This window comes from Ischnura elegans, chromosome 6 (genome assembly GCF_921293095.1).
Source record: "Ischnura elegans chromosome 6, ioIscEleg1.1, whole genome shotgun sequence".
Classification (NCBI taxonomy): Eukaryota; Metazoa; Arthropoda; class Insecta; order Odonata; family Coenagrionidae; genus Ischnura; species Ischnura elegans.
Window position 1 is genome coordinate 102,895,134 of NC_060251.1, and position 26,143 is coordinate 102,921,276.

Sequence of the window (26,143 nt, forward strand, 5' to 3'; positions counted from 1 at the left end):
GGACCCATCGGAGCGCTTCCTTTTTCGATAGCGGCAGAGTCAACTGAAGCAGGCATTTCGATCTTCTATATTATTTCTACTGTATAGATACCTTTTTCTCAACTTATACGCAACCAAACTCTACAAATGAGGTACCAAAATGCACAGAATTTATCAGAGAACATGCGACGGCATATCTTACTTCCTAAATATAGCTATTTTTTCTAAAGTTGGTTTTTAAGTAATTAAAAAAAACAAAAAAAACAAAAACCGGTAAATATTCCTGACGCTAACGGCGCACAAACTGATACATTTGTTCATTTGCTGGAATATCTCTCATTCTTTAAATAACTTTTATCAAAATGCGGCTGATTCCACATTCAAGTCTCCTATTGATACGTAAGTATGATTCATCATGTGCGTTTAACAGAGGATAGTGTAATTATTTCCAATGTTGTGTTTAAAGAGGTCCTCTGACCTCAATTTGTACATGAACATTCCAATTAAATCTGTACATAAGACCCTGCCTTTTTTTCTACATTTTAAAATTAGAAACGCGCCTATCCCTCTGTGGAGCTGCATTGAAAAGAGCGGGGGAAGCCCGCTGGGAGCGGCCGCATCACGCTCGTTTAGGATTTGTTTTTATCTTACCACCAACGAATATCTCCGACAGATTCTTGTCGGGTTTTTGCCAAAGCTTTTATTCTGGCATTTATTATCGGTCACCGAGAAACTAGCAACTATCGCCACGATTGTTATATTATCTTCTAATGTCTAGATAGCTGAAGCCTACCCTCAGCGACGACGCAAATAGAAGAAACTCCAAGGTGGGATTCTAAGGGCTGTGGTTTCAATATAAATTTGTATTTAATGACTTGATTTTTCATTCTATGAAAACTGTTTATATTAATTTTGTCCTCTCCTTAAACACAAAATATCCATTAGTACGAATGATTTGTATTAGCCTGAATCACAAGTAGTCTACTGCCTCTCACGTTCTCTGGATCAAGTTTTACTTCAGTAGACAGCTTCTGCTAATGGACACACAAGGGATTAACCCGACTGTTTAAATTATGAAAATAAATAGGGAAGTGCACTAGTGTTTCAAATGCACCAAACACATTTTTTAAATTAGAGTTCAGAATAACATAATGTCGTAAAACCACAGTTTAAATCCTAATTGTGAATACTTGATTCGAGATGACCGTCTGAAATATGGAAAAATTCAAAGGCCGCTAAAACGGGTGTCCATGTTGAATATTGGCCGTGACGTCACAAGGCAGTAGCAGAAGGCAGCTTCTACACCGTTTAGTTCTACCACTATTATTGCATAGAAAAATTACAGAATTTGAGGGTATCCGTTTTTTGCTGTCATAAAATATCTTCAGATTATATATGTGGCTGCTTCTCTTTTGAGTAAACGACTTCATCATTGCGTAATATATTAATATTCATTTACGTGTCAACTTCAAGTTTGGAAAGAGTAGTACGAGTAGCACATTGAATCTTTAATAAATGCGTGATGGCATTTATTTTTCGCTAGGTATATTTTGGCACAATGCCGTTTAGCATGCCAAAACTTTTTTTGTAAGAACCGAGTCAAACTAATAAACCTATTTCAGACGTTTGCTGCAAGACTTATTCGTTGCGTATGTATTCACGCCGGCCGGAACGTTCGCCCTTCGCTACTAGAATCATGGGATGTTAGCCTTATTTCCGAGCTGGCTGGTTGTTGCAATGGTTCCCTGTCCAGGATGGGTTCAAGAAAAGATTATCTTGGTTGGGAGAAGGAAAATTCCAAAGATTTATAAATGGTATACCAAACTTTGATGTATTTATGGTTACTGAATTTTTGAATAAGGAGGACAGGTTCAACGCTCCATAGAAATGCGAGACGTTAAGGCTAACAAGCGGAGACCGCGTACCTTGCTGCATCTTTTTCAATTAGGGCGTTAGTTAGGCTGTAATTAATTAATTTTCATGCGTTACTTTTTACAAGTTATATATATAAATCCAAAATATCCACAATTTCCCAATGGGTCGGTTGGGGTAGTCGTAGCGTCCCGAGTCAAAGGAAAGATGATACCCGAAGGACCGTGGTTCAAGTCTACGTCTTGGCATTATTTTTTGTTGCCTTCATTGTGATCATACGGCGTCTAGTTTACCATTAATTATAATTGCAGCAATCATTGACATGAGACAATTTTTTTATCGTCATTATGGCGTTTAGGTATTTTAGCAGTGCCATTACAAACGCCGAGATACGATGACTACAAGGGTTGGTGTGCGCTAAAATGTAAATTTTTTCTTTGCTTATACTGACCAACTTCCACATTAAAAATGAAAACCACTCTTGCAAGAGCACATACCATTAAAGGCTCGCGACAAGCAACAATATGCGTACAGGTATAATTAATAAGAACACAAAGCGAATATAAAATGCCATATATCTCGAACACTTGTAATTCACATTACCTACTCCAAAGGGAGTTTACTTACTCAGTACATACCTCAGTACCTTGTACTCAGTACCTACCAGTTTACCTCAGTAGCAGTGCTAAAAGAACCATTCTGAAATATAATTGCAACTAACAAATAGGATGAAATAAAAGTTGATAACCCTGGACCGGGCGCGATGGCGTATAAAATACGTCAATCTTTGAAAACCAAGGATTTCGACATTGTTCGTACATTCTGGGCTATAATGGTCTCGTGTATTCTTACAATGTACTTTGACTGCCCAAAATGCGAGTTTTCAAAGTTCGAGGTATTGTAGCTAATTTTTTAGATCAGCAAGATGAACCCGTCACCAGTGGAGTACAAATTACGCCGCGCGACCTGCCGTGTACCTTTATATCTGTATCACCTATAAATGTACTAATTTCAACAAATAAAGATTAACTTTAACAAAAATCGTTTGTTATCATATATACACACATCATGGGCAAAGTACACATTTTGCCCGGTCGTGTAAAATAACAGTCGCGCCATAATTCTTTAACCAAACTACCTTCAGTTTATAAATTACGTAGGTCTACGCGGAAGATGCTATATTTTGACTCAACACACTTTCTGATGTGACTGAGGTACCTATTAAGTAAATTATTATAATATAAATATCAATTTGATCTTACAATGCCTTCAAATGATCTTCAAAACAGAATATCATCGATAGGTAAGAGTCAGGAGCAGCCTTGAACCATTTATTCCGTATAGCTTGTGCTTAAGGCACGGGAATGAATATCTTCTCCAGGCTTTTGCTTCGACGTCGAGATGAAATTTGGAACAAAAAATCATTTATAATTCTATTTTAAATTCATGTTTTCGGTACTAGACGACATTTTTAGGAAGCAAACTCCACCGATTCCCGGAAACTCTCGCCGCGCTAAAGAAGGCGACGGAATACAGCGATACTCCACTGGTGACTACTGCCTTGTGACGTCACATCTCAATCAAGATGGAGGCACTGTGTTTCAGCGCAACATGAAATTTTCCGACTTTCAAAACGTTTTAAAGTGCATACCCCAGATGCAGAAAATAAAAGTGACTATACTAATGTTTCTTTTTTAGGCTAAACTTTCAATTTCAGCAATTAAAAAAAAATAGTGCACTTCCCTATTATCGCAAAAACTCACTGCAACGATGTTTTCCATTAAGACTATGTACTCAGTCCCATGATGCACCAAATATAAACCGGTCTGAAACCGGTATGAAAATAATGACAAGAGTAACTTTTGGTTTGAGTAAAACATTAAAGGCTAGTAAAAATGTTATTTATTGTAATGTTGAACATGACTTTTACGATTAAAAATATTTTTGTCACGCAAGGTTTATATTTCACGGTCTGATTAATGCTGCGTAATTGGCAGTATTTATTCGTGTATTAAATCAATAGCTTGGAAAAATTCTTCATGGGAAATTAGGTCTCGAAAAAATTTAAGTTATCGTCTGGGGTGCAGTAACCCAATCTTCAGGTTACCTTAAGCCCAAATAAAATTTAAAAAAGTAAAAGTATTAATAATGTCATAGTCAATTCATTTTGACTGTCAAATTATTCATAATGAACTATAATTCAAATATATAAAATTATTATGCCAAAGAAAACAAAATATAGTACCCATTTTTGAAAATAATCTTAAAGGTTTCAAAATCTGGGCCCAAGTGGCCCGTGTTTACGGTACTTAGAAATCATCGAGGGCCAAAAGAAATAAGAAATAAAATATTCCCCCATTGAATGTTACTCAAGATACTGACGCAGTAGCACGCGTGAAATACTTCATGGGAGGTGCTGCAGTTGAACCGTCAACTGTTTATGTTTAGTCGGCAAGCAATTGACATGCTCCCGATCACGTGAAAAAGGCTTACATGAAGTTACGTTAGGGATCAAAAATTTAAGCAAGCGATAAATAAGTGACTTCGTGAGATAAGTATTTGAGAGGCCTCATATTTTCTCCGTGTGTCTGCACAAAGACTGACTGAGAATTGTCTTTTAACACGTAGTTTATAGAATAATTTCATACAAAATCTACATATTTTATGTCAATATGTAACAAATAGGAATGTTAGCTGTATCAATAGATGAATGAAAGCTACGTGCGTCACGATAGTAAAATCTTTCATAAACTTATTTATTTCAGGATTTTACTAAAAATCAACGCTGAAACAAATAATTCCTACAATTTATCGAAACTTAAAGGTCACCAGGCGGGTGTTCAGCTTCGAAAAGGGATATTGCGACGGTTTTCCCAAACGATATGGTTTACTCACTTGTTGACATTCTGAATCCGGGCCTGAAGAACCTCCTTCAGTTTTATTTTCCTCGCGGCCTTCCGCATTGTCCGATTTATTCTCTCGACAGATTGACATCCCAGACGGGTGAAACTACTCTTGATCACTTCAGCCCAACCGACGCGAAGTTCTGAAAAGAATTGGGCCAGAGTGACGGTAACGTTTTTCCTAAACAAACGGCCTCTGGGAGAGATAATGGGAGCGAAAGACCCATTTATTTTTTTTCCGAACCGTCTCAAGAGCTTTCCCTTTGCTCTTTCGCGATAATTATAACACTTCCATTCTCCTGGAGATCCAGCTTGAGGTCCGTGAGCAAACAATCGCGGTTAATTATACCGTGATGTTACGTCACCATTGTAGTAGCGCGCGGAAACCGAAATGAATGCTAACTGGTACAACCTATCATGGTGTCTTAAAAGTATTTTTTATTTAAATACTTGAACTTTGAAATAAAATTATTCGTCATATTGAGTTTTGTACCTCCAATTTTGATGAGTAATCAAAATTGCTGTTTGTGATCTTTTGAATTAGTGTCAAAATATGAATGCATTTGAGTGACAATATGATGGACAAACAAATGAGCAATTACCCTTGAGCATTAATTGTGTTTATATCGTGTTTCTACAGTTTTGTATCATTGTCAAGACTTGGTTGTAAAGAGTTTCAAGTCTGACTTTGAGACTCTGAAACTTGAAAATTACATCTAACTTTGAGACTTCACGAGCAACATCAGTAAATCCAATTCCCACTTGGAAACTTGTCTATTTATTCATCCACAAAACGGAGCATTTCCACCATGTCGACCGAAATACTTAGTTTTAAGTCAACATTTTGCTGCTATAAAGTGCCGCGCTTACTTACGCGCTGGGAACTATGGGTATTGTATGCAGTGGCGCAGCGAGGGGGGGTTTTGGGGGATAAACCCCCCCAGAGCCCAGAGAAATTTTTAAGTTTAATCCATTTTACTTAATTGTATTGATATTACTAATAGAATAGTGTAAGGATGAATAAAATATCCCTCAGAAAGCCGTAAAACTCACCATTTTAAAATTCCGCAATTTATTAATCTCACACTTGCCGCTTATCCTTGTGGGTATTCCAGACCCTCACTCCTTGGTATTAATTGCACCTAAACCCCCCCCCCAACCTTAATTTCTAGCTATGACCCTGATTGTATGCATCCAGGACAGCGGTCAGTAATATGTTATTGGTGATGAATACTACGATCACTGTCCCGGGAAGGAAATAATAATGGCAAACTTGAAACACTCCTAGGTAGTTTACGAAACTGAGTGCAGTAGTTTTGGAGAGGTGAAAGTGCAAGCAGCCAATGTGTTTACTTATGGAAATTAAAGCTGTTGGGCCAAGAAATAGAGAAAACACTCTAAACTTATCCGTGAATAACTTCCTTTTTGATCCTGTTCCTCATCCCCGTAGCCAGAAGAAACCTTGAGCATTTCTAAGCGCCCTTCAAAAGCTATTCCTTTTCCAATACCACCCAAAGATGGCATTGGGAGTCCTTCGCCTTTTATTTTTGGCACACAACTTATTGATTCCCTTTCCCTCTATCGTGATTATGTTGCCATGGATTTTAAAAGTTTGTCCTCCTCCTAGTGTATTGTGCCTTTGAGCTATACGTCTATGTTACACGTCAAGTAGTTGAAGATAACGAAGAGATTGAACTTTTTCTCGACTAAATCCCGTTCAGTGTAGGCAAATATTAATTTTTTACAAAATTAAGCATATTAAAAAATCAATTTACGTGGAAGTATAAATAGAGAGAAGTAATTGCAGTTGGAATTGCAATTTCATGCATTTCTTGGTTAAAAGCCTTCAGGGATCATTGCAACTGTATTTGTTGTCTTCGGGTGTGCCCCGCGTACTAATTCAGCTATCGTCCGATGGTCACGAAATGTCGGGCAAAAATCAAGTCAGCACGCGTGGTAAAGAAAAAAGTAATTTAGTTTCAAAGACAGTTTTTTGATATAAACGAAAGACCTTTGACATAGGAGTACATTTTGTAAACATAAATTTTAAGGCGAATTATATCTGGTTAGTGTTTCAGTTTTCACCAGCTCATCCACTTGACGACTTACGATGATGCACGCGAATATCTTCTTTAACGTATTGGTTTTTTAAAGGGCTATCTCAAAATCAAGGGAAAATTGAGAGTATTTCCCCGTCTTGTGAGAGCCGTTCCATTGGTCTCATGCGGCATTGGAATCTCAACTCTCTCTAGACTATAGTCAAAGACTGCTCCGTTTCTCTCTGACAGCACTACAAAAAAAATTCTTTTTAAATGGCACGATTTTTTTCTGGTTTCTCAATGAACCGTATCAGGCATAATTTGTAAGGAATAAAGCCGATAACGACTTGTGCTAATCCGAAGTATAACATAATTTTGCGCTCTTATCAACAGGAATGTTTGCTATAGCATTATAAACTCATTGTTTTTTCAGAGCATCCAAAGTCTGCGAAGTTGTATTAGTAGATAAAAATAATCATGAAAAAAATAATATGTGCTACATGCTGGAGGAATGCATTGATGCAAAATTAATTATATTAATAGCCATCAATATCATTGAGTGGTTTATATTTGAAAGCTTTCATCACCCCATTGCAAATTTGTGTTAATGATTTAAGGGGTAAGGTTTTGCTACTCCTTATTTATGATGGATTGGTCAAATTTACAGCTAGTTTAGCTCTTTATTATATAGCATTATTAATTTTGATTACTTGAAATGAAAGTAATTCTTGTGTCATTCTATACTTACAGAAACCTCCTGTCGAGCTGAGCAACAACAATGAAATCATCACCGTCACAACTGATATCGACAGTATACAAAAAGCGAAAGGTATGGTCAAAATTTTTATTATATTTTTTTCCTACCATTTGTTAACCGTAATTTTTGCAAGTGTCACCGTAAGTTAAATTAAATATCATTTATAAATAAATTTACCGCACTAGATGCTATATCATGAGAGGGTACTTACATTGCATTAGCGTCGTAAATTTTCCGTTTTTTTGTTACACGTTCGGCAATGATATTTCTTTTACGCTTTCATTTCATGATGATTCATGTAGAATAATATGATGTGTATATCGCAAGTATTAGAAGTGCGGCAAGTCATGATTATTCTAGTTTCAAATAAATATTTCTAATGAATTCTTTTTAAATCACACATAGTGGGTTTTTTTTGTATTTACCCAGGTATTTAACTGAATTACCTATTACTAATTACCTGTTCTGTAGAATAAAGGCGATATGAACTTATCTGTCGCCATTGCCTCTTAACTCATTAGCATAAGTGATCGTAATTATTATAAATAGTTCACAATTTATCCCCTAATCGCCTAGTATATACCATACCTCTATTGTGTTTCATGCAGAAGGTTTTGAGCTGTAAGAGATTTTTTTAAATTTCCGTATTTAACGAAGTAATTAATTATTTTAAGTATTTTCTGCGAGGATAATTTCGTCCTACAAAATAGAAACTTCGTCATTTCAAGGAGCATAAGCACTCTAACCAGCAATGTGGTATACGTAAAACAAAAAGTTTTGAAAGGGCATACATATTTCCTAATTATAAAGTATTTATATACCGATTGTCACTAGAATCCAACGAATCTCCCTTCTCTTCTGATTTATTCAACATCACTAGGAGGTTGACCGTTCAGCGAAAGCAAACTGACGTGAAGAAATGAAATAACAGCACTCTTATAACACACACATTTCAATACAGAAAATAATCTTAATAGCACACACATTTCTCGCGAGACATTTAATTCACCGGTAAATTATTTTATTCACCGCAATTCCCGCGAAATGTCCTAATTTTGGCTAAGAAAGCAATGCTTCATGACCTCACGAAAGGTTTACATGCTAAGAAAATTGATACAGCTAATTCATCTTTCTGATACTGCATATGCTTTTAATTTGAAAACTCTTCCTCTTTAAATTATTTTTTTTCTTGCGTATAACATGCATTAAGTATTGCGAACGAAATACGTTATATGACCATGGGCAGGTTAAGTGACCATTATTGAATTGAAGGGTGAGGTCACGTCGGTACGAAAGAACTCGGCAGTTGCTTGGCTAAGCAAGGTCTCTGACCACCCTTGATGGGACCTTGACCTTCTGGAGAGGAAACGTAATATGTTCGCGCCGTCACATTTTCGTTCAATTTTTGTTTTGCTTTTTTGACAACTGACAGAACCGTGGGCACAACGGAATCTATCCCATCGTGTTATGGTACAATTTTTTGGTATGCGGGCTATTATGTCATGTTGAATTGTGTTATGATTATCGTTTTTAATAAATTATAGGAACACGATGGGAGTGGATTAACAATAAATGAATAGTTAGCGTATTGAGACGCATCTTGTCCTTCTTTTGTAAGTGCCTTTTTTAAGGATATCTTTAGTCTTACTTTTTCTCGATACATGGCTATTTATGGCACGATTTGTTGCAGCACTGCAGATGTGTAAAGGCCGTTTCACACGGGGCACGGAATTGCGCAGGTTAGAGCTTCATTTATTTCTAAAATGGCGTGGAATTGCGCGAATGCATGAACGAAATTAGAACAGGGGGTATTTTGCCGTCTCGCATCCACGCATTCTCGCATGTGTTCTAGCAATTCACCGCTTTACACGACGCAATTTTGATTGCGCCTTCGCACGTACGTCAGATTGCGCAATTCCGTGTACGGTGTAAAACGACCTTTACACGACGCAATTTTGATTGCGCCTTCGCATGTACGTCAGATTGCGCAATTCCGAGTACCGTGTAAAACGTCCTTAAGAAAGGCCACAAACTTACATATCTACGGAAGATATGTAAGTGAATAAATCTTTCGTGATAATATCGTCATGAAATCGTTTTTCGAGAATGAGTGAGACATTTTTGCGCTCATTTAACGTCTTCACTCTTTTAATTCGAAGAAAAGTCAATAATGGCTTTTTTTGTTGTAAACCGATGATATTGAAGTTCCCCTTCGCTTCTTAAACATTTTCTCTTCTGCCTGAATACTAACCATTGCACTATTCTTTTCATTCATGTATTTCTTTCTTCCTCTCCCGTTTCATCTGATGTAGCTGCTTCGATAATTTAAATGGTATATTTTGCCTTATGGAAGATTCAAATTGTAGGTATTCGTATAGGATCTCCCTCTTTCTCTCCCTATTCCCTCCCCCACCAGTAAAAATATAATACTATAACTATTTTTTGAGATGCGGTAGTTGAAATCACACACCGTATGTTTTCTATTAAAAGTTTCATTTTTTGATAGTTTATAGTATTATAATTTATGTTAAATAATTTAATTAGAGAAATTAAATAACTTTTAAAATATACTTTTAAAATTTTGCCGCGCTCTGAATTCTGCCGCCTGGTGCTCGCCTTAGTTCTCGGTCTGGTTGTGTGCCTTAGTGATAATCAAGTCTTAACACTTTGCGTGCCATGGACGTAATATTACGTCGTGGTAATCCTTCTGAGGATTTCCATAGACATAATATTACGTCTTTCCATTTAATTGGCTTTGTATGCGTGAAGCCGTAATATTTCGCCCGTGGTACTTTTCCAGTTTACTGCTTAGTGGTTCTGTTTTTTTCAAAAATCAACTGCTAGGCGGAAAAAGAGTTCCCTTTATGCCTTGAGGACGAAAAGTCCTCTGTGGGTACCGGTATCCTCATCTTAGGCCACTTAGTGTGAAAATTCTTTGGGCCAATGAACCAAAGGCCAATTTTCGTTGAGGGTTATTTGACCCTTTTTGTCATCCAGAAAAAAATTATTATGCATGCTATGGCGGTACATCATATGTTGCAACTTTTTTTATTTTTCAAAAAGAGTAGGTTTTCATTGTTAAATTATATATTTAAAAATAAGCAATAAATGTTATTCAATTCATTTATAAAGAGGAGCAAAGTCCATTTTATTGAAATGCACATCGATATAAATATATTTTTGATGCTAATATTTTTAAAAATGTACGAATATAGTAAAAATGGCTGAATTTTTCAGTAGGGCTTTAAATTTAGCAGCCGGCACTCAAAGTGTTAACTTTCCTTTTTTTCTTGGCGCCTGTTCGTGTGTCATCCAACTAGAAGATGGAGGTGGCGAGAGACGCAGGCGTGGAGTTCGCATCGCCTTTGGCATCGGAAGGACTGTAGCTCTCGTCATCCTGCTTTACTTCTTCATCTGCTCCCTTGACCTCATGTCCAATGGATTCCGTCTTGTCGGCGGCAAGGCCACGAGTAAGTTGACCCCCAACAAACCTGAATGATGACCGAGGTTCAGGCGACCCGCCCGATTGATCTTCTCAGATTTTCATCTGACAAAAGCCTTCGACGTCATCAAATCCATCAAATTTGGTGACAGCCGATAAATGAAACAGCGGCTATCCCATTCATTGTCCCTATAAAAATTTAAAGGCTACCTTTCGGAGCGAATTCAAATATAATTTAATGACTAGGTGGAAATCCTTGGCTTTTTTCACATGGTGATTTATTTTGTCCGACCATGGATACGTCACAGCGTGATATTTTCGGTGTTTCTTAAAAATGTTACTAAGTAACGAGACCATGGTCGGACTAAATAAATCACCTTATGGAAAAAGCAAAGTTCTTATCCCTTCAACTCCCTACGAATTCAAATATTTTCATTCCTCTATCCCCACTTTCAGTATTTAATTTCGTGGATAAAAAGGTTAAACTTATTCCTACAAACTATTTAGCTCGAGCAGGATTTTATGTCTTTCGTCATAACTTTATGCATTAAATAAACAGTATCGCCCTTCACAAAAATTAAATTATTTTTCACATTTTCGAACTTGCTTTCGATTGAGTTTGAAACACTACGAACCAGTGGGTAAATGAAGAGTTTTTGAGTAAGTGCATACCCACATGATGAATTTCTGTCTTTATTTTCGAATCAGTGGGCATGAAGCATAGTTCATGTGATGTTGAACTATAATTATAACTGCCATTTCAATTTTTAGCAATATTAGTCATTTTCCTAATATTTTTCGCTGTTTATTTTTTCGCTATCAACTATAACCTTAATAAGAAATGAATAAAATAACTGACACATCAAATCGTGATCGATTTTGATAAAGCTCAGAGTACGGCCTTAGGGAATTTATTTTCTATCAATCAAATTTATTTGTTCATTTCATTTTTTCATGCGTTGTATTTGTTACTTCCGTTTCTAGGTACTGTATTGCAGGAAAGCATCGGTCTCAGCAGTCCAGTGGCCGGCCTCATGGTCGGCATCCTGATCACAGTTCTTGTCCAGAGCTCTTCCACGTCCACCTCAATCATCGTCTCCATGACCGCTGCTGGATGTAAGCATACCACCAATCTTCTCTGACACGTTCAAAGTCATTCTCGAGACTCGAGTTTGAAAGCGGAAACCTCATTAAGATATTATCGCACTAAAATAACGAACATGTCTTAGATCAACGGAAGGCTTAATTTTTACGTCTAACCGTGGAAATCGGAAAGTCGTATTCCCAATTCGTAATTGCTTATGCGCAATGATTTGAAAAAGAGCCCCGTTTATGATCTTCGTGGCGGCAGGGGTAATTTTGGTAGAAGGCAACTACATTGTCACTTTCAGCATGTAAAATTTGTGATATTTTTAATACAGTCTTCAAGTTTAAAATGAGTAATGGCAGTATTTTTTTTATTTATTTAAAATTTTTCAACAAATCTTATCCCCAAAACTAACGAAGATGTTGCCACGGGAGAAAGGTCGAGCGTATTAGCAGAGCAATTTTGCAATTTTGTGGAAAAATATTCTCCTCAATTGACGTAGAATAGACACTACTGCTTCATTAACATACCTGAAACTCCTAGTTGCCGAACCAACGCTAGGTATTTTTAAGGGAAGTGGGGCTTATTTGATTGAAAGCTGATTTATTTCTGGATTGGATGCCTGTATTGCTATGTTATCATATGAAGGATGATAGAAATGCGCTTATTACATATAATTTTTATTCCATAAATACGAGTCATACAGCCGTAATGGCAAGTGATGGATTTATGTTGCAGTAATAAAATTTGGGTCGAGTTCGAAATCAAATTATTGAACCTTATGATTATATTCCAACAAAAATCATGTTAACTATGTGAACAAAATATTTAATTTTTATTATTATGGCAAAAATAGATTTTCCTATACTGTGAACCAAAGTAAATCTTTAGGTGTCCAAGGAATTCTTGCTTGAAAACAGTCGTGTAAGCGATCCTAACGCTCTCTTGTGGTTGTAGCTGTATATTAACAAGAATCTAACCACAAATTTTGAGGATGACCCAGATAATTTAAGCAATTCATATGCACTGTTAGAGAAGTCAATGTAATCGATGAACCTCTGATAAAGCGCTTTATTAGAAGGATCTTCCTGTATCAGTTATTGTTCCTTGTGATGCGCGTGGAGGAATCATAACTCACGCGTCTTCTCTCATATTATTCATTTGATGAACATATCCCATTCTTGCAAGTTGGAAAACGATTTGGTCAGCAAGCTGGGTGATGGTGAATGTTGACAGGAGAATAAGCAACTAAGGAAAAGAGGTCGTCGAAAATACACCTTTGGCAAAATAAGAGAATTTGTGTTTTTTTTATGGCTGCATCGGTAATGCTCCATCTTTTTTATCCCCATATCTACTTTGATTAATTTACAAGTTAATTTACGAATATAATCTGCCGGCAGTATTTTTTAGTGCTACCAGTTTATAATCTTACAACCATATAGCACCGTCAGTGCTTCATTAATGTTGTTAACTGTTGTTGTTTCTGGCAACAATCATAAAAACTACGTCTGAAATACTAATAATACGAGGTTATTATTTACATTGTTTTCCAATATTTTTAATGTTAATAGGGTGGCTTCCTATTATTTTTTATAGCCTAAATCGAAATATTATTACTCCTGGAGTACGTTTTTCACGCTTTTAGATTATTAAATGACGATATATATTTTTCGCGATTAAATAAAAAGAGAAAATTTTCAAGCGCGCGAAAACGCGACGGCTAAGTATGAATGCTGGGAAAAGCCCGTGTGACGTCATTCTGGTTCTGGCTGCCGCCGTATGAGGCCACGTTGGTGCGAGGCTATTAGCGCCGCTACGATGCAGGCTGCTAGCAGGTAGCAGAGTACCCTGCTAGCAGGTAGCGCTTGGCTTGAATAAGGATTATTATTCCCCTATCAAACGAAGGAAACTTTCCAAACTTAGGTATTTTTAATGTGTGGTTATTAAGAGATGTTTCCCTGAGCTCTGTGCAAAACAAAAAAGTATAAAATCACTCCAACCACCTTCAGGGTCTAGAAATCAAGGGAAATTTCAGTTCTACCACTTCTTAATGAAATAATACGAAATAATATCATTGATAGTCGTAAAATAATTCTCCGACGCTCGTCCTAATTGAGCGATAACTAACTATGTTAATTAATTATTTCTATTATGCCTAGAATAATAACTGGTCGAGCAAAGAGGCCTGATATTTTTTGGACCTGAGAATCAGGAAGACCTTGTAAAAAAACTAGCAATACCTATGAATAGTAAGTGCTATGAAATAAAATCGAATTTCTTAGCGGTTATGTATAGAAGTTATGAGAAGTCACCTTCCTCCCTCCCCCTCCAAGCCTGATGTAAATAGATGTGATGGATTTCTGTAGATTTCACCTGATGATGACGTCTTACGATGAAACCATGGTCGTGTAAATGCGTGAATAAATATTTCATGCGAAATCACAAAGTTTCTTCTTTTTTATTTTTCATGATGAATCGCTTTCTCAAAGTTACGCCTCAAACCATTAATTTTATCAAGAATACCAATGTTCATTCTTCATCGCCACAATGTCATCCTACTTGTTCTGCCTACATCTCCGGCTCCACATTTTTATTTTCGCGTGGTAGGTACTTCCTCTCAGGTGTCTTTTCGCAGACTTAGTATTCACTTGGCATTCTTCTACGAAGAGCGCCGCGATAAGGTCCACACATGATGGCAGTGAGACATCACAACTGTGGTTGTCATTGATGATCAAATATTTTCTTCATTTGCAAAGGAATATCCACGATCAAGTTGAACACCTTTGGCATCGATTGGTTTTAGGCATTTGCGTAGTATATCCTGCATTTGCCGAATAGTGAACTTAATATTTAATGCATTAACTAATATAATTACCCAAATTGATCTGTTACTGTTCACATAAAAACAGTGAATGATGTTTTTATGTGAACGGTGGTGTTTTTATTTTTACATGTTTTTTTTTATTTTTCAAAATTGTCGATAGCTTCAAACAACTTAAATTTTTCGATGCTGTTAAGAAATGATTTAACCATTGATGCTTATATTCTCGAAAACAGAGAAAAAAAGGCTTGGAAAATTTAATTGCATGTTAATTTATTTAGTCCCATATGTTGTGATTCGGGAAAAAGCTATGAGTAGTTGTTCTTTCTTCGACTTATGATGCATATGTCATGCGTTTTCATTCCATTGACGACCTATTGTCGTATTAATGGATTCGGCGCGTCTTTTGCCGCATTGGCGACGATTTATTGGAGGTAAATCAAATATATTAGCCGTTGACGGAATGATAAATACGTATGTTTTTTTCAAATGAAGCATATCGATCAAATAATTTGAGGCTAAGCACAGGAGCAGTGATGGCAAGCTTTAGCATTCCAACTATTTGGCCGGTTGGTTATTACGGAAAACGATCATAGCGGTGAGAATATCATTAAGTATGTATCGGGAATGGCTAGTTATAGGGTAGCTTCGAGAGAATTTGAAGATTTTTGCAGATCCCTGAAGTTATCTAAAAATTCCGCTTTTATAAAAGAGGTTTTTACGCAGTGCGTAACACGCACCTGATCTCATCCCAGCCATTTTAACGGTCAGTTTATAAGTTTTCTCTCGTTTTAACGAAACAAACTGAATTTATAAAAGTATCCTTAGGTCTTAAGAGAGATAAATAATCCTTTTGAGGGCGAAAAAGGTTAGAGGCCGTTGAAGATTACTGCCACGTGAGCGATTTTTATACATATAAGTTACGAAATGGTAATGTAATAAATACGTCACTTCGTATTGATGACACTGGAATAGGGATATTATCTCCCAGTAAGGGAATCCTTAATTGGTTTGTTACGGAGATGTTTTTTCTGAAGGTCACGATATGCCACGATAGGTGTCTACACATCCAGTCGCTTGCTGCTGGCTCTACGTAGGTTGCCAATCCTTGCCTTCCATAAACAACGCTATTCATGCATACGTCGTTTTCAATGTCGTCATCTCGTATAGTTCTTTAAGTGGACGACCATTTCATTCTGAATCAGGATATTTTGCTAATCTTTTTGCGTCTTATGTATTTATGGTATCAAAATTCATATGTTACTCATTTCCACTAATTCATAACATACTTGTGCAAAGATATTTTTTCTTCACCGTAGCGTTACATCAGTGGCGTAACCATGGGGTAGGGTGAGAGGGGAATAGACCCCCCCCCCCAAAGCCTCAGAGAAGTAAATAATATTCAAAACTATTGTCAAGTTTTGACATATAATAACCGCACCTGCTTAAAGTTAAAATTTAAGCGCCAAAATGATGTAAAATGTATTTCCAGGCATGTAATTTTTCGAAAACTTTCCTGGAAATCCCGTTGCCTGTGGGGGGTCGCCCCCTCAGGCCCCCTTATGCACCCCCAAAGCATATTCCTAGTTACGCCACTGCGCTACATGTTTTTATTAGTACTGTACACGTTACGTCGTACAGTGCTTAAATTTTAATGAGAATCACCATATAATGCTTGGATATTGATTGTATTCTTTATGGCCGTTTTAAACGGGGCACGTAATTGCGCAGGGTAGAGCTTCATTATTTTCTCATTATGGCGTGCAATTGCGCTAATGCGTTAACGCAATTGTAACAGGGGCTATTTTTCCATCTCACGACCATCCATTCTCGCATAGTTTCTTGCAATTCACCGCTTTGAACGACGCAATTTTGACTGCGCATTCATAAACACGTCAGATCGTGCATGTACGAGTTCCGTGTAAAGTATGTCGTGTATCCAAATCACAAGTTATAATTTGGATACACGTAGGCTCACTCCTTGCTCGAATTGAACGATTGGAATTTTGTTTTTGCCTCCCACAGTACTGGACGTGCGCGCCGGGATCCCAGTGGTGATGGGTGCCAACGTGGGAACTTCGGTGACGAGCACCATCGTGTCCTTCACACACGCGGGCCAGCGTGAGGACTTCGGCCGCGCCTTCTCCGGCGCCACCGTCCACGACTGCTTCAACTGGCTCACCGTCATCGTGCTCCTGCCATTAGAGATCACCACTGGTGAGTGGAAGGCGGTATTTGACCACAGCCTCTCTTAGTTAGGCCCAGGGCCGAATTTTCCAGGATTCAGCCAAGGGCCTCAAGATCAAGAGGGGCCTAAATTCAATACTTTCTCGACTTTTTTATTCTGCCATATCTTTCTAAAGGTTAGTTTGAATCACAGCATGTTTAATTTGACATACTGTTGTATGGGGGTACGGGATGGTGTTTCTTCTAAGTTAATCAATCCAATCTGGACTAGTTGTAGTTATTGCCGCTTTTTTTCGCGCTTAAAAATCGCTTACACCGTTCCGCCCCGCTACCTTGGGTTCCCCAATATATCACTGCAATTATGTATTTTTTTATCTCTCATGTAATTTACAAACTTAAAAATGGGAGGTGAGCGGGTATAAGTGGAATAGAGTAAGTTCACTTTTCATCTTAGTCCAGTCCTGGTTAGGCCATAAAATGATTGTAGTGGTCACTATATTTAATTTCCATTTTTGTTTCAAAGGAAAAGAGATGTTATCCTGGATAATCAAGGAAACCATAGCAATAATCCAAGCGCCAAACAACATGAACAGAGATGGCTATCCTCTCCATAGCTTAGGGAAGGGGGTTTTTAGAGGAAGAAATGAACTGACCTACTAACTTCAAGCGTGAAGGAACTGGCGCCAGGATCCCTGCAAAACTCGACTAAAAAATCCTCATCCCGGCACTGGAACTGAGAACGCCGAGTAGAATACAAGCGAAACACCAACAAATCACACGTAATGAAACCCAGAAACCATACGAGCATATTTCGTTCAGTACGTATCTTAGATTTATAACGTATAACAGGTTCTGTTCTGCTTAGGTATTTAATTCTTTTACGTTGCGCTGAATTTGAGGACATTTAATTTGTGTACGTTGGGTTGGCTGGGTTTTAATTGGGGATTTTCAGGCTAAAATTGACTAATGGAATGCTACTCTCTGGCTATCATTCCGCTGATAAACTTTCCAACTTCAGAGTTTCAGGAGAAAATCGGAAAATTCAGTAAATAAAAACTTTAAATTAGATTTTATAAAAATTGCCGTACTTCTCCTCCTTTGTGAGTATTGAATTCCATGGCAATAAACTTTCCAATCGAAATAACAATATGTAAATAAACGCCCAGGGCCGAATAAATATCGTAGTTTTTGGAGCGCATAACTTTTTGCAGCGCCTTGGTGGTATGCAATACCTTTCGACGACAATGCGTCTGAATTCTTATATGCGTAGACAAGTGGCTTTAAGATATTCATTAAACAGTTTTAAACATTGTTTTCTGCAGCTACTGAAATGAAACAGTTCATTGGAGAATCACATAAAAATTTCCATCTCTTCAATTTTAGAAGAGATGGCGGTCGCCCTTAATCCGCCACTTTTAACGCTTTCGTCGTAATTAGGCAATCAGACTCATCATCATATCTCGGATTTTGCCATGTCAATTTTGGTCGCAATCGCAGAAGCCAAAAATCGGTCATAATAGGACGTACGAATTTTGCAGCCTTTTCGCAAAACGCATCAGATAGATACACAGCTGAGAAAAGTGGGAATTACCCCTCATACCCGAGAGAAAAAGTTTATTTTTTCACAAGATGGTAATTTTAAATTTTGAAAGCTGTGGTCATCAATTAACTAAGCCCAATTTTTTTCCTATATAGAGGTCCTCTATTTGGAAAAATACGTGATTAATCAAGCGGTGCAATTTTTGTTGTCCACTAGACCCAAAACTTTCTTTTAAGGGGAGGAGAAAAAACGCTACGCCGACGGATAGAAGTAATATGTAAGAGTACTTATGGAAATAATCGCGTCTCCACTAGTGTCATCAAAATTATCATCTTCAAAAAATATAGTCGTTCCAAATAAATTATAAGATTCTCGAACATAGGAAATATTTTTTGTGTAACTTTGTAGAGCGATTGTACATTCACGATGAAACAAACTCTGGTAACCCTCTACACTCATATCATACTAGAAGTAACCTTAGTTACGGAAACTCAGCGCCGTTTTTTAGGTTTCATCATTCATCAGCAGTTACACCCGCAGTCAGTGTAATTTTTAAAGTTTCATCTCGAATTTTAATATTATCAACAACCTCAATATATGCTTTGCAGTAAAAAACTGAGATGCTTAATCTTGAAAGTGACCTTTATTTTCGCTATTAAATATCTCTCAACTTTATTATTTTTCTAGCCAAGCAAGCCTCAATGGTAGAACTGATTGAGGGAAAAATTCTAAAAAATGTATGCTCTTCGTTAGCCGCTGTCGTTGGCCAAGTCCAATTATTCCGGTTGATCGGGCTGCCTCATCAAAACATATTTCGAAATTTTTGCCGCTGTGGTCTTTGACGCCCCTTTGTCCGCTGATGTCGCAAAGTGTTGCTGTGAAAAACGAACTCTCTCTTGATAACAGCGTATTCGTCATACTATACTTTCCCTTGTAGCGGGTTCTCCACCGTCATCTTGCTTTTCTCTCGGTTGAAACCAGATACACGATCAAAACCTCAAGTTCTCAGATGCCAATTTTTTTACCATGATCCATTCGGTCTAAAATATGGAAGGTTTTATTTTCAAGCGGTGACGGTCAAAGGAGATTTTCTGAGTCCAACTGCCATTTCTCCTGTAAGAAAATTTGGCGTTTTGAAAGTATTGATATAGGGTAAATCATCATTGCCAAGCTTAATTTGAATGAGAGGGAAAACTGAGAGATAGATTTACATTAAGCAATGGATGGAACAGCTCTAATCACGGGAGGTATACGGTGATATATTATCTTTATTTTTTAAGAAAAAACAAATTTTTCCATAGGTTTATCTAAAAGTATGTGAAGGGTTGTTCGTTTCCGGGGTGTACAGGGTGTACAGGATGGTACAGAGTACTCGCATCGAGAAACCGGGGCTCAGGAATTTTGGAAAATGTACCATAAAATTACGCTTTTAAGTTGCTTCCCTCAGACTGGACAATATTGAAAAAAAAAGTGATATATGCTTTTTATGTGCTTAGAAAATTGAAAGGACTTGTCCCTTACACACGACTGGTCTTTTTTCGTGACTTATTACTTCTTTAAAACTCACGCCATTGCTTCAAAATTTCTAGGTTTATAAAGTACACCCTTCTCAACATTTGGCTGTACTTCGAGTATGGAAATTTAATCCCCGGATACTATCAGGTATCAGCTATACAGGTAAGTGTCGATAGAAGTCTTCTGTGTCCTACAATCTTTCTTCTATGCCTTTCTTTTTATCCGATAGATCCCCTCACGTGACTCACGTATTCGAAATCCCGGTCAATTCCGTAAGAGCTGGAGACCTGAAAATTTTCATAGACCCGGGGAAAACAATTCGGAGGAAATTTCCGAAAACCCAGACTTTCCCCCTTTTTCCCCACAAAAATAACATTCTAAAATACGGAAATGCCGATTTTTCCCTTCCAGCACTCGAATGGCGCTGGCTACAAAACCAATTCAACTCTGCTGGAATGATATAAATTATTTGAATACTGTATATGTACGATTTGCGCAATGTGCCACTTATCTCTCTGTAACTAACGATGATTCTGCAACAACTCGCCAAAGTCGAAATTTCGAATCACAATTTTCTGGAGACTTCAACGAGTGTAAGAGGGTGGCCAAAGTACCCAACCCGCCGCTCACCAACTAGACGAACTTTTTTTCGCCCACTGAAATGAAGAGCAGACTTAAAATTTGATAGAGTTGTAGCTCATCAAAAGCCCTACTTGTTTAGTCATCGAAAATCGGAAGTTCCCACCGATATCCCCTGGAATTTATTTGAAATTAAAACCCCGATGCCAAACCGTAAAAACGCCTAAATGCCGATGCATGTTTTTCTGACGCTGTGTGAACAATAAAAATAGAATGCAGAAAACTGCTTGTATAAGTGAAAGGGATTACCTGCGAATATTACAAAAGAGGATCCTCATGTCGTCCTCGTAATACGTTGTCGCTCACCGCGCATTTAAATGGGCTTACAGAAGTCGCCACTTGCGTCACTGACGGACAAATTGATCCGAGTTTCACGAGGAAATAAGGTGTAATTATTGGTTTAACCAGCATTTATGTGCACGATGATTTCATATATCAAATTCATAATTCTTTATTGCTATTCCTCGCATTTGCAAAGATCATATTGCAAAATATTGGAAAAAAAGTGGATCGCATTGCAATCATCACCGCGTCGCTTACATTTTTGAAAGCCTATTAAAATGCGACCGAAGTGACAACAGAAATCAACCTTCGGTGGGGTGGAATTGGGCCTCCTCTATGCAATCCCCTTGGGATTACCATTCCTTAGCCGTTTCCTCATGTTGGACACCGCCGCCATCCATGAAGGTTTGTAGAAGGCAGAGCCCCCTAACAGAGCGCGCGAAGCGCCACGAATTCTATTCTGTGTGCAATGTAAATTTGAAGATGATGACTAACGTTTTCAGCTTTCAATTACGCGATGGAAGAATACGACAAGTGGAAAGGAAGTGATGCGTCTTCTTAAGTGAAAGGGCATAGCCGGATAAGAGGGTGAAAAGTCCCCCCTCCGCAATTTTTCCCGTACTTGGAGTATGCGATTTGATATCAAATAGGACAAACCTCCCCACATTTCCAGCCCGCTGAAAAAAAAGGGCAGAGAAGTCATTTTCGGCACCAGTATACATACAATACAATGTCTTTGTGGTGGGCACCTTAATCGGTAGAATACAATAATAAATACAAAGGGGTATTATGGAGGGCCAGAGCATAGAGCCAAATGGCCAAAATCGCATATTTTTAATCGCATTTTTTCGCGATGTTCCACCACCTAAAAATTATTTTTTCAATGCGCCATTCAAAAGGTGTTAAAAAACACCTCCAGAAAACGTTTTTTTTTTTTTTTTTTTTGCCCTCTCAAACTTATTTTATAAAAACATGCGTTAGAAATTTTCAAATCAAAGCCATATCTTCTGTTCCCGCTCAAAGTTCTAGAAAACAATGGGAAATCTGCTCCATTAAATAAGGTCTCAAATGCCGCGAATCGCATAAAAAAATATGCCTTCTTGACCGAGACATTAAAAAAAGAATGAGAATCGTATTTTCGACCTAGCCGGCCCTGGTGGGCCTATAGCGGGCTGGAATGTGGGGAGGTTTGTGCTATTTGATCTCAAATCGCATACTCCAAGTACGGGAAAAATCCCGGAGGGGGGACTTTTCACCCTCTTATCCGGCTATGCCCTTTACTTTTGTAACGACTCATTGTGAATTTTGAGTGCCGATTAGGTTTAAATAAGGAACTTTATGGTTTTCCATTTGTCATTTCCTGTCCTCTTTCCATTAAACACCGGATGCGCACTTTGACTCCAGTTGAGACTTCTCACGTTGGGCGTAAGAGCATAATTACAAATGGAGAAGAGAGAAGTATTATTATCGACAAAGGAGTAATGCAGGAAACGTCGACCTTCGTGATGATTCACGACTTAACACGAAAAGGTGGCAATTTTTGCGAGACTTGACAATATTATGAGCTCAAGAAAGGAAAACGCGCCAGCGTGAAATGACGGCCCATTTTCAATAACTCCAAAGAATGCCTAATTGCGGCACAGGAAGTGTAGCACCGTGATTTTTTTTCAACTCAACCCCTACCATGTACGTATATATTCGTCTGGATAATCACCGATATGAAACTAGAATGTTGACATTTTTCTGACGTTGTTTCGATCATACAAATAGAATGCAGACAACTGCATGGATGAGTGAAAGGGATCTCCTTTTCTCCCAGTCACCTAATTTATAATGGGAGGCATTGTTCGTATCTAGGAATAAAAACAGATTTTTTCGCATCATCTTTCTTTGCACTTGAAAAATACTAGCTCATTACATGTTGTTACAAGTAGGCTATCGTCTGGTGGTACATACTAGAATCAAAATAAATAAATAAATTGCCTACCTGCATAAGAGCAAAGAAAAGACAAAAAAATACACCTGTGGAATACTAAGTATTCAAATACCACACTGTCAAAAATGAAAACTAATACCCCAAATCAACCAAAATTCGCAATTTCCAATGCTCCCTAAAGAATGACAATGACATTAACAAGGAATCGAGAAACGCTCATTCTTTAAAATTTTAATATTTTCGGGAAAGATCTTAAAATTTTCTTCAGGTAAGTAATCTCATTCCTTTATTCTTACATACAGGAAGGATTGCTTCAAATACCTGTTTTCTGCTTCTTGAAAATGCCATTGATAAAAACATTTTCTCCGCGCGATATTAGGAATCACTCTGTCTTTCCAACTATGAAATGGATAAAGGGAAACTTATGGAAATTTCGAAATATAAAAAGAACCTTATAGAACCAGTGCTAAATGCATTAGATCTGCAGCGTTATTGATTGTTCGGTAATAATAATAAAAATGCATTCGCTGTAAATAATAAATGAAGGCGTTTGAAATTTCTCGATAATTAATTATCGAGAAATTTAAAAATTTTTGTGTAATCCAGGTTTTTTTCTTTCAAGTCGAAATTTTTTTCCCCAGGGATTACCTGTGGAACGTAACATTAAATATGATTCAATACTCGATTTAAAGCCGCTTGATTTTCTGATTGCTATTGATCGGTTTATAATGGAAAATTTTCTATTTTTAAACAAATAAAATAAATGAAAAAATTTGAAATTTAGCCTTGAAAAGACACATTATTGACATCAAAACGGATCGACTGAAATTATTCTGTTGGAGTTTTACCGCGTATTTTGAAATTTGTTGTAAAAGAACACATTATTTTATGTGCTAATGAAGCTATATTTTATATAATTTTTCTCTTTTTGCAGGGTATTTGTACCACACCAGCTTGGCAATCGTGAATTCTCTATCATATGGCAAGGACACTGGCGGCATAGGCGTCAACATTTTGAAACAAGCTACTGATCCATTTACTCGCTGCATCGTACAGGTGAGTTATTGGTTTTAGTTTCGAGTATGGGGGGGTTTTAGGGGGGACAGGGGTAGCCTGGCCCCCCAACTTAAATTTTAATATTAGATCTAAGGTTTCCCATACTATATTATATTAGGGAAACGAGGGAGAGGAAGGAAAAGAATAGGATTTTCACATAGATTGAAAGGAAGTAGGCCTTACACTGGCTTGGCTTTCACTGTAAGGCTTACATTGAATAGAAGAAGTCAGCGCTGGAAGGAAAGGAAGGCTCCCAGATCACTTCTTTAGTACTCCATGGAAACTTACCTTAATCGGTGGAATACTTTAATAATAATAGATGTATTTCTCCCAGTACTGTAGTTGGAAAAAAATTTAGGCGGTACTCACCAAAAATTCCAACAGCTGAACATGTATTATACATCGGGCCGCGAAGGTATTTTAAGCGGTACGCTTATAACGAGTTTGGATTCTAGGGGGTACGACGTACCGGCCCAACTACAGCACTCATTTCTCCATATTAGTCTCGGCTTTTGGGCGTCCCTCCGCGTAGAGTTTTCCACAGGTGTCGACAGTTTCTCCGGCCATTCAGCTAGCGTTTTCAAGTCAGAAGCGGCAATATATATAAATTTGGCCGTCTTATATAGCCGATCCTCAGTGTACTTATAAAAGACGGCCAAATTTATGTATATTGCCACTTTTGACCTGAAAACGCCAGCTGAATGGCTGGAGAAACTGTCGATACCTACGGACAACTCAAGGTGGAGGAACGCCCGAAAGCCGAGACTAATATTAAATGGTAATTTTTCCGAATAAAGTATGAAACCTGTACAATTCAAGTACAACGTAAAACAAAAATAGCAAAAGTTTCAATAAATTTCAGTCTTAGACAGTACGTAAAATTTTGTTTTCAGAGGATACTTTAAACAAATTTTCCAAGTAAACTTGAAATACACCCCCTGTTTCATCGGGGGGGTGGGGGGGGTGTTCTATAGCCCCTAAACCCTCGGCAGAATTGCTGGGCCCCCAAACGTAAAACTCCAACTTCGCCCAAGGTGTCGAAGTGATAAAATTGCTATGTATATCACCTGTTAAGATCATTTTACCGGAATTCAAGTCAGAGATGTGGCAACGTGTGTTTTATGTAAGAATGTATCCAATTCTGTTTGCAATCGCTTTAGTAAGGCTTTTAATCAGCATCAGTGGTGAATATTGGTGTTAAAACCTCAAGATGAAATCTATCACCATATTTTATCGATCAGACGGCTTTGTATAAAGTTCATGGATAATCAACAAGCTTTTTACGGTCCTTTTATATAGTAGGCAACCCGCAACACATTTCAGCTTTTTTTTTTCTTTCAATTATGCCGCAATTAAGTCAATGAATATAATTTTACAGTCAATGACATAGAAAATATGATAAAAAATTATCGATATATGACACAAACATGGGGATATAACTTGATTTTATTTTAATTGGTCCTGTCATCCAGTGCTGTAGTTGGGTTGGTAGGTATGGCTTACCCCCTAAAATCCAAACTCGTTACAAGTGTACCTTCGCGGCCGGATGCATAATAGATGTTCAGTTGTTGGAATTTTTGGTGAGTACCACCTAATTTTTTTTCCAACTACAGCACTGCTGACATCTCATACATTCAGTCTTAGTATTCCAATATGTACTCAGATTGGCATATGACAGCTCTCCATTTATCCTTATCCATGAATGCTAATTTCTTGGACTGCCACATCCCAAAATTTAACGTCATCTACCAGTAAGATTTATTCCCTTTCATTTTATCTATACATCTTATTCTATACCACAAAGTGGCACAGAAAGGGGTGGGGGTTTAGGGGATAAACACCGCCCTCCTCCAGAGCTCAGAAATTTTTAAAATTTTAATCCATTTTACCAAATTGGATTAATAACTCTTATATAATAGAGTAAGTATAAATAAAATATCCCTTAGAAAGCGTAAAACTCACCATTTACCTTAAAAATTTTCTGGGGGAAGACCACATCCTTCTCCATTTACCTATCTTCAAAAAAAGTGGCATTCCTTCCCCACTTACCACTCACTCCATTCACGTTCTCTGTCTCCTCCATATCTC

The 26,143-nt window shown here is 37.6% G+C and overlaps 1 protein-coding gene across 2 annotated transcripts in view; it reads left to right on the forward strand.

Annotated features, from left to right (window-relative positions):
* The window catches only part of LOC124161279 (sodium-dependent phosphate transport protein 2B-like), a 67,964-nt gene that overhangs the window by 36,072 nt on the left and 5,749 nt on the right, over positions 1–26,143 (forward strand). The window contains exons 2-6 of one of the 2 annotated variants that reach the window (XM_046537572.1): positions 7,544–7,622; positions 10,871–11,020; positions 11,977–12,108; positions 16,926–17,117; positions 23,934–24,055. In XM_046537572.1, the coding sequence (XP_046393528.1) occupies positions 7,544–7,622; positions 10,871–11,020; positions 11,977–12,108; positions 16,926–17,117; positions 23,934–24,055 (675 nt within the window). The remainder of the gene's footprint in view (positions 1–7,543; positions 7,623–10,870; positions 11,021–11,976; positions 12,109–16,925; positions 17,118–23,933; positions 24,056–26,143) is intronic. The other variant, XM_046537573.1, reaches the window with a different exon arrangement.